Here is a 16,317-nt window from a genome sequence, read left to right as displayed (position 1 = left end):
TCACGTTTTCATCAAAGAAGACCGACCTTTAATTAGGACGATTTGAAGCCTTGAAGAGTAACGTGTGGTTACGCAGCAACGGATTTACGTATGTGGTGCTGTTTATGTCTTTTCTTGCAGAGTGGATTGCTTTTGTCACAGGGAAATCGCGAACATGGGCCAACACGGCGGTGAATTTTATCCAGTACAGTAAAAAACTTCACGTGGTTTACTACGAGGACTTACAGTCGAGACTTTACGACGTCCTTGAAGGTATTGTGAGCTTCCTGGAGATCCCCGTGGACGAAGAGAGACTAATGTGTGTGCTCAGCAGCCCCCACGGCAAGTTCAAACGGTCGGGCAAGCGGCAGAACCCCTTGACCTTTGACCCCTACACAGAGGAGATGCGCGAGATGGTGGAGCTATCTCTGAAGGCGGTCTCCATGGCGCTGAAGCTCAGGGACTGCCCAGGACTGCCGAGGGAGTATAATCCAGGGTTGGAATTATGAGTGCGAAAGAAACATTGAAACAAGTAGCTACCCTGTATTTGAAGACCATAGGGAAACTAAGATTTTAACGAAATTTCTACATTCCGGTTGCAATGATGATAATGCTATTCTGAAAAGATACAAACCACGGCTACTGTGGGGAACTTTAAACACTCAGGCATTATATTATGTAGACAGTAATTCTGACCGTGGGCCATACGAGCAACGAAACTAGCGTTTTCCTGTTATTGCAGCCCGTATCAGTGGCCAAGTTAGGTATAAAGCCCGAATATACTTGTATTCGGTGCTGTGTGTTCTCTTTGTAAGGCACTGCACAGAAAATCGTCTCTCACATTGTTTCCTCCGCTCAAATACTACATGTATAAGGTCGCTGATGACCTATATTCCTTCGCAGTAAAAATACACAATCTAACTTTCTCGAGCTTTCATTAGATGGAATTTGTTTGACCCGTGACCCGGGGTCAGTATGAGTGCGCGCGCACTACACTCTCGCGCGGAACATGTGCCTAGGGCCGTTTTCCAATACTCAACTTCGTCTCCGTTTCAGGCTTCGTGAAGGAAATCAAATCCCCAATTGTGGGCCTGAAGCGTTCAATTTAAATTAAAGTACTGTAATGTGTGGCTCTTTTGCATCTCACTTGATGTTTTGTGGCACTATCAAACTTACTATTGTGCTTGGAACCTCAAAGTCAGGAAGTAAAAGAAAACAGTTGAAGCCTGAGACGGAGCCGAAGTCGAGTATTGGAAAACGGCCTATGTGTCATGATGAAGGGACTCAAGGGGGCATACCCACAATTCCTTGGCACGTTTTCACTTCCTTCACGCAAAATGTTGCGAATGGATAGGGCGGCAGGAGCTAGCATCAAAAGTTGTGATCAGGAGGACAGAAATGACCACCCGAAGACAAGCGAGAACAAACAAACAAATCCCCGCTCGCGTCACTTCTCGCACTGCGCAAATCCCACACTATCAGAAACGCTCGAGGTCTACTAACTACGAAGTCATAATTTGATTTCAAAATCAGTTTCCGTGCTCTCCTCTTCACGGTTGTATCTTTCTCGTGTGTAATGCAGTGTGCGTGTGGACAAAGGGACTTTCATGCCGACATTTCAGATTCTCATCTTTGTCGGCTTTTATCATAATCCCTGTTCAGGATTAAATGCCTCAGTGAAACTCAGGTGGTGTTTTTGGAAACATGGTGAGTGTGCAAACCCATACTGTAGTGTTTCAAACCGGAAGGCCTTCGAGAGGAACAGGTGATTTGGTCTCAGCACCGCTGTACCGCGTGAGGTGTTACGACAGGAAACGTCTGACGAGCTGATCTAGGCCGCCTAATCAACGCTTCTACGCGAAAGAAAAGTGACAAATGGCAAACAAGCTGTTTGGAGGATGACAGAAATACATGAGCCCAGTCAGAATTTCGGCAGATTCATCATCTCACATCACAGCTGAGAAGTGCGTGTCTTCCCAGCGCACATTCCACGGATAGTCTATGAGCCAAGATGGATGACCTATTCAGAATGCTTTTCCTTTCAGTGGGAAACCACGTGAGACTACATTTTGGCACGTACTGTTGTCAGGACGGCTGTCAATGCCAGTGCACGGCACTGACTTTAATTAACACGCAGCCGCCTCGCTTTTTTCAATTCAGCCCCTGGCTAAACAATCCAGCTTATAAAACATTTCTGAATGGTATCTTCTGCTTCCATTTTCCCCTCTGCATGCAGTATATCACTGGTTCATGCACTGGTTAAAATATGGGTCATGAAACCGTACCCTTGCCGCGCGGGACTCGGAGTTCTGTATTTCAGCGGAGTCAATCCGCGCAACCTATAAAGCCGACATTTAAAGACATAAACAAGCGGCCGCCGGGAAAATTGGAACCATTAAAATGTCTCTTTTGATATCCATTAGAGTTATGCATTCATATATTTTGCAAAAGCCCCATCAGTGATAAGGAATAGAGCAATTCATCACTAACCTGAGGAGTGCTCGTAGGGAAATAATCTGTTCACACAGCCACTGTAATGTGAACGTACCCTTTCAAGTGCGTTTCAAAGGAAAAAAATCTTTGCTTTAAGTTGTTAGTTCAAAATCGTCTATTTTTTTCTCCAATTTATTCTTTCCGCTACACCTGTCGAGTGCGTCAGCAAAATTACTCGTATCCTTGCCTTTTCACATGTTGGACAACACTCCGTTTTCAGTATGTATTAAAGAACAAGCTGGTTATTGAAATCAATGTGCATGGGATTTGACTAATAGCCATAATTACAAAAAGGAAATTGCCAGCTTGGTTCCAGTAGACTCATGGCCTGCAATGCCGTGGAGTCCTACTACCTGTGAAAAAGCAGTCAGTGTTCGTCAGAAAACGGTTCCAAACACGTGCAGCTGTTCACATGATCGGCTGAATTACCGCCTTTCAACCCAGAAGACGATCATTGCATTCTAGCACGGCGCGTGGAACATTTTGAAAAATGTTCCATCTGCGCTGCTGCTATGTGTGCGGGCGCCAGACGGAGTGCGAGAATGTATGCGTCAAGCGATGAAAATTGATTGGTGCAGAAAACAGATGGGCTGGTATCCTTGGGGTCGAGCGTCAGAGATGATGATTGTTTAATGCAACATGAGGAGATCAGAGGAGACAGTTTTCGCTGGTGCCCACTGTCTTTGCAGTTTGCCAGGACGGTTAATGCCGTTCATAGAATTCTGTAAAGGAAGTGCACCCGTCGCAAAGTCTTGTGGGTTACGGAATGGCTTCACGAACAGGCATGCCTTTTCTGCGCACGTGTCGTGGCGTATGAGGAAGCGTTGAACCCTGTCATGGCGCACACCTTTACATTGACGTGTTCTCGGCGCGTGATGGGTCCGTATGCGTATTATAGTGAAGAATGCCAATTAAAATGTACATGAATGCAGGGCAGTATAGGCCTAGCGACGTGAAAATGTGCCATTATTGTTCAAATCAATTCTACCAGTGGAGATTTGAAGGTACTACGTCATGCATGTTGCAACGCGGAGTTAGCCCATCCCAGTGCCTTTTAATTAAAGCGCCGTTGGAACGGGCGAAATCGAAATCGTTCATAATTTTTAACGATAGAGGACGCTGTTCAATAACGTTGGACAGAGCTGTTTAGCAGAGAGCAGAGCCAACTTCAGACTTTGGAATTGAAATGGCTGTTTATGGTGTGTGCAGTACAGCATGCAGCCGTTGTGTGCCTGTTGTCCAGATGCACTGACGCATAATCTGCCATTCCGGTTCCAATAATAGAGACACTTATGTCGCATCTCTCTAAACGGCTCTGAACTTGTGGGCAAAGTTCCAACAGTTCGGAGTGAAGATCTGGAAATACATATTAAATCCATGCTGCTCATGTCCTTCAAAGGGAACACACTTTGCCGCTTGACTGGCCCTATAATGACATTCTTATGGACAGTAATTTGTATGTGTTTTTATTTGATTTTGACGTGAAGTTTTGTCCCCTTGGGTTTGACTCCCGAAGGAAGGTTGGGCCAAAGTTAAAAGGTGCTGTTGATCTAGCAGATATTTTGCCATTTTGGCCATTCTGATCCTTAAAAACGTTCAATGAAATATATTAAAAATTTGCAGTCACCTACTTCCAAAGTTCCTCATTTTTCAACCAGCCAGAGATTCTACATCTAGGCAACTAGAATGGTCAAAGTGATTAGGCCTGCTTTTGTTCTTTACACTGTTCAAACATTTTTAAGTCCTTAGATATAATGTTTGTTTGTACGATGAATTGGGCGATTGTGCCATGGCTGTGTGGCTGGTTGCCGTCTAAAGGTTGGTCCTCTTACATTTGTCACTGTTCTACGAAAAACATTATCAGTTCGTTTATAAATCAGACTTGATATTGTCGGGAACGTAAAACAAGGAAATCAGACTTTAATGCACCGATACACGCGGTGTCTTGTCATGCTGGTAGATTTGCTTACATCGTATGTACAATAAAGAGGGCGCTGTTAATGTTGACAGGTCCCAGAGAGCGCGGTAAGGCGCGTCATTTCAACTGTTATTACAGTGCAGTATTCCACTAGTCTTTCAGCGCATTGATATATATTTAGGATGTTTTCTCTATCTTGCTTGTTAAATTACAACAAGGATATGTCTTAGACATGCTAATATTAATCAGGCACAATTTCTAATTGGGCGATCGTTCGGAAATGTCGCCCAGTGTACAAAGGTCGATGCCTCTCTTTTTGTATTCTAAATAAGCTGAAGCAAACGTAATGTGCAATATACATGTACAAGCTTGTCGAAACGACCTTATCTGATGTGTTAGTTATTAACCGGGTGAAAATTATTACGTGCACTGAAGTGTTACACAAACCGTTGTTTGTTTTTTGTTTACAATACAGCGTCTCCATTAAAATATTTTTGCTATAATATTCGAATCCTGTTCATTATTCAGTAGATATTTCACAATCGTTGGTATAGTACTAGGTATACTGGGTATTACTATTTGGTGTGTGCACCATCACAATAACCAACTATACAGTATTAAACGAAGAGGGTTAGTTTTTAAAGACGAGTCATGTATCCCTAATGTGAGAACAAAGACGCGAATCTTTCACCATACATTAATAAAGACATTGGTCATGGTCGTGCCTGACTCACTGAAGAACCCCCAACTCAAATGTACACAGACTGACTTCGTTTATCGAAAGGAAAAAAATGTTGGGTATTCAAGACCACACGGTGGTGAAACATGAAATTTTATCAATTCACTGATGCTAGGGCTTGGTGAATTCAAACAAATTCAGCATCATTTCGCAGGACTGCCAAGATTATAGGAGCATGTCTAAATATTGCTTCTAAACTTCATCAGCTTTGGACTTGATCGAGTCGCGGTTGAAATGTACAGTTCATCAGCGGTGTTGAAAGAAGCACGGTAAAATGATCTCCGTGGACAAACTTCATTAACAAAAGCTATTCGAGAGACGAGTTGCTGTCATCCTGCTGGATTAACCCAAATCCCCTGGCTTTTCGCGGTGAATGCCAGAGGGCTACTAGGCAATTAAAGCGATGGCCAGGTCCTGATGAACTCGAACCATGTCGTTCTTACTAACACGATCTCCTCTGCAAAGTGGCTCTCGCGGCTGAGTTGTGCGGGGCCATCTCCTGTCTTTGCGCGTACAAGTCCTCGGATTTACCTTCCGTAAGAAGGTGCGTGCGACGTGCTTAGGGAAATCGTCCAAAAATACCACAGACCAAAGGGTTCACACTCACAATATTGCACCTCACTGATTTAGATCTACCAAGTCTCCATCCCTTGAATTTACAATGGATAATTAGGTAGGTCCGGTCCAGCACTTCTTTGAATAATGTGAACACCATTTCCTCTTACAATACTCTGTGTATATCTCCGAGAACTACGTGTATTCAGTATATAAAGCAAAACAGGAGGTATTTGTAACTTTCATTTCAGGTCAGAGGTCAATAAAACCCAAAGCTTCGTAACTCCAGTGACTTTGCCCATCTGTGTCTCATTTTCAGGTCTCCGTTTCCTAATTGAAAGTCTTACTTATTGCAAATAATTATCTTCAGTCAAGTATTGCCATCATTATCATGCAACTTGGTTATCGTAATCACGTGATTCTTATTGATACTGAACTAAGTACAGCTGCTCCACCTGGTCTTCTTCCCACGGACTTCGGAGCAACCACCGGAAAACGCTGCATAATTATTTTCGTATTTCTGACTTTGAATGGAAAATTAAAAAACCGTGGTCGTAAATGAAGCGTTAATTTGTATAACGGGTTTTGCCCTTACCCAACGTATATGTTGATAAACACTGTATCCTCAGTACTTGTCCAAGAGCTTTTGAAAATTTTCAAGACGTATTTTTGCGTTGGGGAGATATGAGCAATCTCGGTGGTCAAGTGGTTAAGGCGTCTACACTAGTAAGTAGGAAGTCGTGGGTTCGAGTAAGCTTGTGAATTTTTACAACCTTTTGGACAAGCAATGAGCATACAGTGTTTATCAATATATACATTGGGTAAGGGCGAAACTCGTTAAATAAATTAACATCTTGAAAATAAATAAAGCGTATTTTTCACACAAATAAAAAAGTAGGGGATCCCTGATTTGTTGAAAAGGATGGACACGGCTCACGCAAGCATGCTTACACACCGAAGCTAAAACATTATCAATCTAAACCTAACTCCCCGATGGGGCGGAGCAAAAAACTATGCCCTTCCTTTTTTCCCTTTTTTCCTTGTTACCCATCCACCACCATCTCAAAAAACCGAACCGGACCGCCAACAGCAGCAGCGACAAACACGAAATGAGGCCAGGATTCCAACCCCTAGTGCTGCCCCCTTCCACGCAAATTGGTCTATAAATTGTAGTTGCAACACCGTGGGAAGTAGACTTTATATTCACAGGTGGGATACACTGTCACCGTGCCCTTTATTTGGCCGACCACCATGCAGTGTGTGTGTCCTTTCCCCGTATGGAACCACATTTGGGGTCTCCGCATTGGTCTCGGACAAGGATGGTGTGGTACTCATTTTTTATTCTCCACGGGGAGGAAGCTTAAAAACCATATATGATTATTGTTGTCACACTTGTGTTTCAGCGTACGTGCTTTGTCTATTTTGGTTGACTTGCTGCACTTTCCCCTTCCGGTCGATTCCTCCGAACGATTAGCCCAAGGTAAGCAGCTTACATTTTAATCTGTACGAATCCATACAGGCTAAGTCGATTGATTTAATGAGATCCGGGTTAATTTCAGTTTAGGTGTAACTATGACCAAAGCTGGGAAAGCTTTCGCCCTCGATTATGCTACGGCATCCCATCCACGCCACCTTTTCAACCATCAATACATATAGTTAGCCTTTCTTGATTCGCACTTTGCACCTTTAAATCCGACGTCACCAGTTTGAACGAGATGGCGCCACATGCAACTAACTTTACATAAGGACAGAGCCGCATACATCGTTGCGACATCTTCAGATGAGAAAGCCCTCGAAATTACTCGAGGATGAGCATTCACATCAAGTGTTTAACTTCGATATGTCCTTTGCAAAGTTTCTTTTTGCTCGATAAGTGCAGCCCACGCACAGCAGCCGACTATTTTTTTAAACGGTCATCCGCGATTACGAGTCGAACTCCTACATGCAGCTCCGTTAACGTTACCCATGAGAACAATCAGCGCCCTCAAGCGACTGATAAGGACCAACAACTTCCTGTAGCGAAATTGCTAGCATTTCCAGAAAAATTCACACCAATGATCAAGAGCTGATTTCTTTTTTTCAAGTATTAAGACAATTATTTTAATAAAACGATTATAAAAACCACTCCCGAATGTGCCCGTAAAAATCCACATGAAATCCATCTATAACTATATGAGTACATCTCTTCTCCCCCTTTTTAGTCCCATTTCATCTGGAAGCATTACGTCTTCATCTTAATACACAATAATTGTCATTGATGTGGCCACTTGGGGCCTCCACATTTAACCCACGAGTCCATCGGTGTTAACTTTTACTTAAGCCTCTTAAGTTTTCCTGCTGGTATTAAAAAGAGAAAATACAACACTTCTGGCCATTCTGACCACGTCACACTGATGTTCACCATGGGTGTATTCCGGGGAGCGGTTTTGGTAGCTTTGGTGGGGGTTTGCTTTGCCAAAGTAAACTACGATGGGTAAGCTTTACAAAATGAAGCTGGTTTAACATTGTTCAGTTGTTGTGGTTTTAATGTCCTTAAATTGTCAAGTGTTTTCCTTTTCTGCCTTCTTGTGCATTTAACTCTATATTGTAAAGTACATGTACATCCCGAAAAATGAACTGAAATAAAGCTGACTTGCAAATTAATTGCGTCGTTGTCTTTTGTTCGTCGGACACAAACTGGAAACACCCCCCGACAGTTGCTTTTCAATATCGCTCAGTTCGCGAAACAATTTTTGTTAGTGTGAACTATTCATTTAGTACGGCACACCTTTGGGGGACTTCTCTCAAAGTTTTGCCTACTCCATTTCAACATGATCTAACTTCTCGTCCTGCTGTATGGAATTTGCTATTTTTCGTTGTTTCCGATTTATAAGGATATATTTTTCGGACAGAATTTTATTAGTTCCGTTTATCAAATCGCTTGTCTATTGCCAAAGATGTCTAGAAAGAGTTTTCTTTATTATTTTGTTTATGGCAGCTTTGATTGCTCATTTTTCTTAGTTTCAAGGTGTTTCGCGTAACCCCACGTGATGACAACGAAGTTCGTTCCATGGGCTTCCTCCGTGACCTGTTGGAGGACAAGGTGAAGATTTTAAAGCCTGTAGCGCCCTCTTAAGAAAATAATAATTCATATGATGAAGTCACTTCAAAATGTAGTTGACCTTAAAGCTTCTCGACCCATTTTTTGCTTTTTATATCTCAAAATAGCTTGATTTCTGGGCTGAGCCTCGCCACGCCGGCAAGCCAGTCGACTTCATGGTAGGACCAAGTTTCCAATACGAGGCTCTACGCATGCTCAGTGAGCGTGGCCTCCAGGCCGAAGTTTTCATCGACAACATCGAGCAGCTGATCGAAGAGCAGATGCAAAGACAAGAGTTGTCAGCCTCGGCGACCTTTGATTATGACGTCTATCACACCTATGACGAGGTAGTAAAGACACGCCCCTTGAAAAGCTCGCAGTGCGCTGCGATTGGCTGAAGGCTTGCTATGCACAGTTTGCGAGGTTGGCCAAAGTTTTGCAGAAATTTGACCGTTGGTTGGTTGAAGCTTGCCTGCGTCAAAATGCAAATTTTCCCCGTCAAATAAAGTTATAATGAAAAGTACATTGGATTTTCATTGGCATTAGGAACATTTATCATTAAGTGCTGTAATCGCCGAATGAGTTTCTTAAATACATACGGAGTCTTTCCGTTGTCGTTTGTACCGATGACCGGGCTTACTTTGTCATTTACTGGTTTGCAAAACTATTCAGGGTTGTTGGCGTTGCAAGAAAAAAAATTAATGTGCTGAACCATTCAGGTAATCTGCAATCTTTCGACTTAACAATGCTACTGCAAAAGCTTCGTTTTCTTTGAAAATTAAAAGACACAGTAACTACTGAAGGCACGGTACGAGAAACGTCCGGCGAAACTTTTACCCTTTCAAACCCTAGACTTGAAATCATGTCGTTAGTCGGTCGTGTTTGTTGTCCAGAACAATACGAGCCAACATGCTGCGTCGTTTTACAATGCTGAGGTAAATTTCGGGCTTTACTCTCTTTTAAAAAATCCTCTAACCAACTAATTCTCCAACACGAAAAAAATTACTAGACTACCTATAGACTCGGCCCCTCGGCTTGTTGGTTCAAAATACAACGTTCCTCTAACAGAGCTATGCATGGAAGTCGACCAGACCACCAATTTTGTTGTGTCTCATACTTAAAAGTTTGTGTACCCATTTATGATAATTGTTCCTAATCTTCCTACAAAAAGAGCTTGCGCAACAGGGTAAAAAACACACGGAGAATAAGATTTAAATTCCAACATGAAACTTTGATTCACACTTCTCTCTCATTAGATCAACCAGTGGGTTAGCTCAATAGCCAGTCAGTACAACAGCATTGCGTCAGAGGAACTGCTAGGCTACTCGTACGAGGGAAGGGAAATCAAGCTACTCAAGGTATGATGTCAGTGTCTTTTCAATTTAAGATTGTTGAAGAGAAAACTTTTTCCTAGAGAAACTGTGGGAAATACTCAGAGCTTTAAAAAGGATCCCCTGAAACTTTCTCAAAAGCCTATCGGCCATTGCAACCCCAAGGCCAAATTTTCACAGATAACAAAGAAATGTAAGTTCACTGCCCTGAACTGGGATTGTTGTATCAATTTGTACAAACTCTGTTGTGCGTAAGCCACAGCTCAAAGTATTAAAAGATTCTTGTGAGGTCACCCTATTAATTAAAAAAAAGTGTCTGTACTATCAAGAATTTACAGTAAGCCGTTTATTCTTTTTAAGAATATGCAGTTAATTGTATATTCTTTAGAAATTTAAAACTTACAGATTTAGCATTGACTTGATAGACACAGAAATCGAAGTTGTGACATTGAATTATTATACAACGTCAAGCACTATGAGAAACGCTCTAAACAGTTATGCACAATTTCAACAGTTATGCATAACATTTTAGACGTTCTCTCTGAACTGTTCGATTTGCCGCACGGACGTTTTCTGTTTCCTATTCGTAGGTGATTACATGGAAATATTCCACATAGAGACGGCGTTTGCCAACCTGAGCACAAACCGTACGAGACTGGTCTGTGTTTTTTAAGCGAATACCTCAATATTTTCATTGCTATTTTGACTGTTTAGGACATTTTACTGTTTTCATATGGCTGACCAACAGCGTCCGTATGTGGAATTTTTTCCACGGTGACAGCTATATGTATAACTTTGAGGAACAAATTGATCATGTCGACACTTACCTATCAATACTTCCCAGATGATGTTCTAAAATGGGGGTATTCTCCAAATGAAATAATTCCAAACGGTGACTGTAAAATTTCGATGAAAAATAATGTAATTCCAAGGTTGTAAACGTGTTCTTCATTTGAAGAGACTGTGAACTGTGGTTCCAAAGTTATCCACTCACCAAACTTGCATGTGGTGGTGTAAAAAGTCCTCGACTCCGTTGAGCTATGTCGATAGTATTTTGATAACTTGAATCTTGCACATTGCTGCATCTAACTTATAAATTTAGATTTGTGAAGTAGTGAAGGCAGTGTGAGCATCCATTGATCTAGGGTGACGATTGCTTGTCTCTGTGTGACTTATTCAACGTTATGTGTATGGATACAAAATAGTTGTGAACTCAGCCGAAGACTTCCACAATTAACGGCTTGGGTCAGGTACATGGCTAGCCAGAGCTCGTATCCCAGGTACCGATAAATGTCTGGAATATTTGGAATGGTTTTCCTAATCTATCCTTCTTTCGTCCCTCTTTGATAAATAAGTAATAATCCACCGGTATCCAAGGCTGACTATGTCACCTTTCTTTTCCGTCCTATAAAAGCTTGGTAAACCTGGCTTCAACAAGCCAATCATCTGGCTGCAGAGCGGTGTCCACTCTCGAGAATGGCTTTCACCGGCCACAATGCTCGCCATGGTCAATATGGTAAGCAAAGACCGGTTATTATTTTTGACTGATTTGAGTAGAAGTAAAAACTCGTACACATGTTGGTCTTCCGCTATCTGCTGAAGCACCAAAGGTGCTTCCAAGTAGTCACGGGTCGTATCTGGAACGGGCTGCAGAGCTTCGGTAATGTGAACTGGACTGGCGTAATTTCAACAGAATAAGACCTACACATTACTGTTGACACCGGATTTGAATGTAGCCCGCAAGACTTGTCATTATTATCAAATAATATGACCCAAATACATCATCAGTGCTGAAACGTCAGTAATATCCACAACAGTCATTATGATAATTAACCGTTATATATATAATTAACATCTCCCCAACGCAAAAATACATCTTGAAAATAGTTCACGGTACCCGCTGCTTCATTTGACTCGGACCGGCCAGCCGACCCCGGCAAGCTCGGTGGTCGAGTGGTTAAGACATCTGCACTAGTAAGCAGGAGGTCGTGGGTTCGAGTCCCACCCGAGTAAGCTTGTGAGGTTTTTTTCGCAAGCTCTCGGACAGCACTGAGCATACAGTGCTTATTAACATACGTTGGGTACGGGCAAAACCGTTATATATATAATTAACATCTCCCCAACGCAAAAATACATCTTGAAAAAAAGTCATTATGATAGTGTAGTATTTTGGTATTTTTTTTACAAAGTTCTGATGAATATTATAAATTAACCTGAACTGAATGAAATACATCAACAAAGACTGACACAGTTTTGAAAAAAATCAATGTCAACATGTCTTTTCAAAAGTATACTGTACTGTTTGTTTAAAAAGGTTTGTGAGGTACTAATGATGCACTTTTTTGTGCCTTATCATGGGTCTTTAGTTCGTGGAGGGCTATGGCAGCGATTCGTCCATCACCAATCTCTTGGATCGCATCAACTGGTACATCTTGCCAATGTTCAACCCCGATGGTTACGTCTACACCTGGAACGGGGTGAGATCTTGGGTCGAGGCCTCTTCACAGGGGGAGAAACAGTTTAATTCACCCTTACTATTCTATATCTTCTAACTGTTAGAGGGTTCGGTCTTGCTGGGGTAAATCCAATCGGTCTCAATTCCGGCAGCAAAGTCCTAACGGGGTGATTAATGATATTGGCTTTTAATGGAGCAACTTGTGACTTAACTTGGGACCTCAAGATGTGTGATTGGCTGGTGCTTAGAACTTCTTGGCTTGCAGTAAATTAGGCTACAAATGGAAACGTACTCTAACTTTAAAGTTATGTTAAACGTTATTACGTTCCATACAAGCACGGCCGGCCGTCCATCGAAATCTGAAAGTGCATTTTAGGTTCGTTACACAAACTCCCAATAAATGCCCTGAATATCGGGTAACATGAGGAAGACATCAGCACAATTTAAACACCGAACTTGCGTCGACAGAAAGGCGCAGTAGCCTACTTCTCCCGCCGTGGATGTAATTTAAAGAGATACGGCGCCACCACCTGTCGACCTTTACACCTTCACGACCACGCCTTCATATGCCATTGGAACCAGACGCCACGGCGCAGCTTGTTTGTTTTGCAGATAAGAAGTACACATACTCGGAGATATAAGTACTAGTACGGAGAAGTACAGGTACTCGTGCTTGCAAACCAGTACTTGTACTTGGCTGGCAAAGTACTTGAACGTTCATGTACTCGGAAATCTAAGTAGGCATACTCGGCAGTGCTTGGTACTCGGAAAAAAGTACTCGACTACAACACTGCCATTTTACTGAGTGTTTGTTCACAGAATAGGTTAGGGGAGGTTGGCATTTGATTTTCGGCAGGACCATATTTTTTGGTTTGAGGTAAATCTTCTTTGGACCTTTGACCGAATTGCAAAAGAGTTAATAACACTTGAAAGATTTACTGTTTAACTGGCCACCTTGGATAATTTCCCTGCGCTATAGGACCGCATGTGGCGTAAGACCAGATCACCCAACTCAGTCTCTGCTTGCGTGGGAACCGACCCTAACCGTAACTGGGACCACCAGTGGTGTGGTGAGTTCACTTCAAAACATAGAATTACAGCGAAAAATTGTGACTGATCACTAACCAACATGTGTACCTGAGAAAATGAATATACATGTAACGATACATCAGGGTGTATTCAAGCAAACTTAAACATCAGTGTTGCCTTTTCATGCCTCTTATTTGAATAGAAATGGATTCGAAGATTTTATTCTGAATTGAAAATGAAAACGCAAAAGATGTGTTTGTTGTTAATTTTCATTTCTGTTTAAAATTGCGCATCTGATAATGTCATTAACATTGTAAGTTAATGTATTTGATGCTAAGGTCGAAGATCCAGATAATAATTTTAAAAAGATCCAAACCCGAGCTCTTGTAAACAGACTTTTGCAGAAAATAGTCTCTTTTCAGACAGCTCTTCTGCATTCCACCTTCTGTAGTGACTGGTGCCAGCAGGTGGCCCTGCTCTGACACGTACTGCGGCACGGCTCCCCACACTGAGATCGAAGTCAAAACGGTGACAGACTACATCCTCACCTTGAGTAACGTCCAGGCGTTCGTGGACTTCCATTGCTACAGCCAGTACTGGATGGTTCCGTGGGGGTACACCAGGCGACTCCCCGCCAACTATGCAGCGCAGGTGAGGCTAATGGGTGAGCTCCGTGCGGGACATGGTGTGGATTGGGATAAAGCTACATACTTGTATCATGATTTAATAATAGCTCTGTGATTGGGAACGACATTATGACCATGTGGGTGTGGGGACCACCCTTCTGCGTGCAAGTGCCCGTACCGGATGCATGTACGCGATTTCTGTTACGATGTACATTTACTGTACATGTACCAGCCAATGTATATTGGAAACAAAATGGCAGTTCATTGTGTGTGCAGTAGAGCGTGCGCTTTTGTATTGTATACCAACTGTCCTTGTACACTGATGCGTAGACCTGCCTGCTTGTTTCCGCCAATGATGACGCTTATGTCGCAACTCTCTCTATACAATGCGCACACGACTCAGCTGCCTTAAGCAGAAACACCCCCTCATCGGCTGACAAGGAGCTGGGTCCAGGTCTTAGCTCCATTGCAAATACACAGAGACACGCTTACAGTAGCCGGAGCTGATGAAGTCTATTTCGGACACGGCCTACCAAAAAAAAATTAATTAATTAATCAATAAGAATAAAAAAAACCGAAAAAAACGAAACAGTGGACTGTAAAGATATAACGGAAATAATCTCTTCTTTTCTAGAAAGCACTAGCAGACAAGGCCGCAGCTGCTTTGTCGTCAGTGTATGGTACCCAGTATGTCACCGGCAGCATCGCCAATGTCATCTGTAAGTTTTCCAGTTTAATATGGGACCACACTAAGTTCCTGCTTTACGTTAATCTATCTGAAGTACGGCGGATGATGTAGAAAGTCGCTGTTTGAAGTGGATGAGTAAGGCTCGGTAGTCAGTACCATGCAAGGTGTTTATTTCAATCAATTGGGCGGATGGGAGGCAACGGGAACCACCCCAAAAGGAGAACAGCTCTTTCTGAAAACAACGAAAGCGACGATTTTTCGAGAATATTTTGTATCAAATTCCTTCCAAAAGCGTGTAAAAAAAGCCCAACAATTTAGCTTCAAACGTCAGAAGGTGGTGCTTAAATTAATATAAAGAGAAATGTCCAGTGTTCCCCCCCCCGAAAATGTGTTTCTCGCTATGTCTGCCCACGGACCATTTCTGCCATACTTAAAATTGGTCAGTGGTTCCAACATTTCTGAATGTCATTTTTGTTTGACGTTCACTTCAGCAGACCTGTACATATAGACGCAATCAAGTACATTAGTAGCCATTATGTAGGAACAATGATGGGCTGCCAGTGGAGATTTGAACGCCAAACTGGTAGAATACAGCTTTGGGTGGGGCTTTCCTTGAGGGGTGGTTTAAATACCTCAAGTGGAGGGGGACGTTCCTTGGTGATCGTGTTAGGGCCTACGTAGACGAGGGATAAAGAAAGTTCGCGTGGGAAAATGTTGAACACAGTGGTTTGCAGTGGAACTGTTTGCACGCGACAGGGCGATAAAGCCATCGCGCAGGATCCTGAACAATATTTCAAAGCTAATCAGCGCTCTCGTCAGGTCTGATATCTCGCCCTGACCAGCATGGTTCAGCCGTACCTCGTCGTGTCTTGGGTTCTTCCAGTGTGACGCGAACTCGTTGGTATACACGTGATGATTTACAAACCAAGCAGGCTTCTACTGGGTTTCGTGTAAAATTTTATGTAAAATACCGCAAAGCCTTTGAAATGGGCCCTTTATAAGGCAGCTGCTCTCCATGCTGGTCGACTGCAACATTCCGTTTTCCTTTTCTACTTAAACAGATGAAGCCTCTGGCTCCAGTGCCGACTGGGCTTACGGCGTGGCTGGCATCCAGTACGCCTTCGCTCCAGAGCTGAGGGACACTGGGTCGTACGGCTTCCTGATGCCATCCAGGTTCATCCGCGAGAGTGCAGTGGAGACCTTCGAAGCTGTCAAGGCCATCGGAGACAACTTCATCTAAGGAACAAACTAATTAAAGCGAAGTTTACTGAATCCGTCGAGGATTTCAGTGCCTGCTACAAAGCATATTGACCTTTCTCCCGTTTTACAACTATCAAGTTTTATGAGAATGTTATTAGTTTAGTTTACGAATATGATGTTACGCAAGGATTGAAAATTAAAAATGGAGGAACTTGGCACACAGAA

At 42.7% G+C, this 16,317-nt stretch overlaps 2 protein-coding genes across 2 annotated transcripts in view; both read left to right on the top strand.

Moving 5' to 3' along the window:
• The window catches only part of LOC110984858 (sialate:O-sulfotransferase 2-like), a 38,956-nt gene extending 32,984 nt beyond the window's left edge, over positions 1-5,972 (top strand). The window contains exon 8 of the mRNA XM_022245435.2: positions 121-5,972. Coding sequence (XP_022101127.1) covers positions 121-488 — 368 coding nt within the window. The 3' untranslated portion in view covers positions 489-5,972. The remainder of the gene's footprint in view (positions 1-120) is intronic.
• A 2,038-nt stretch (positions 5,973-8,010) lies between these two features.
• On the top strand, positions 8,011-16,317 carry LOC110984862 (carboxypeptidase B-like). Its single transcript, XM_022245444.2, has 10 exons — positions 8,011-8,157; positions 8,685-8,766; positions 8,892-9,110; positions 10,020-10,121; positions 11,509-11,610; positions 12,461-12,571; positions 13,529-13,619; positions 14,030-14,229; positions 14,839-14,923; positions 15,954-16,317. The coding sequence occupies exons 1-10, from the start codon at positions 8,078-8,080 to the stop codon at positions 16,130-16,132; spliced, it is 1,251 nt and encodes a 416-aa protein (XP_022101136.2). The 5' UTR covers positions 8,011-8,077; the 3' UTR covers positions 16,133-16,317.

The sequence above is a fragment of the Acanthaster planci genome, linkage group LG09 (genome assembly GCF_054643075.1).
Source record: "Acanthaster planci isolate LZ-2023a linkage group LG09, COTS_SCS, whole genome shotgun sequence".
NCBI lineage: Eukaryota > Metazoa > Echinodermata > Asteroidea > Valvatida > Acanthasteridae > Acanthaster > Acanthaster planci.
This window is presented reverse-complemented; position numbering and strand designations above follow the sequence as displayed.

Excerpts from the sequence above, each read along its gene's own strand:
- LOC110984862 (XM_022245444.2), top strand. The coding sequence starts at position 8,078 with ATGTTCACCATGGGTGTATTCCGGGGAGCGGTTTTGGTAGCTTTGGTG. Across the intron at positions 11,611-12,460 it reads TGCTCGCCATGGTCAATATG|TTCGTGGAGGGCTATGGCAG; the intron begins GTAAGCAAAGAC and ends ATGGGTCTTTAG. Across the intron at positions 14,230-14,838 it reads CCGCCAACTATGCAGCGCAG|AAAGCACTAGCAGACAAGGC; the intron begins GTGAGGCTAATG and ends CTTCTTTTCTAG.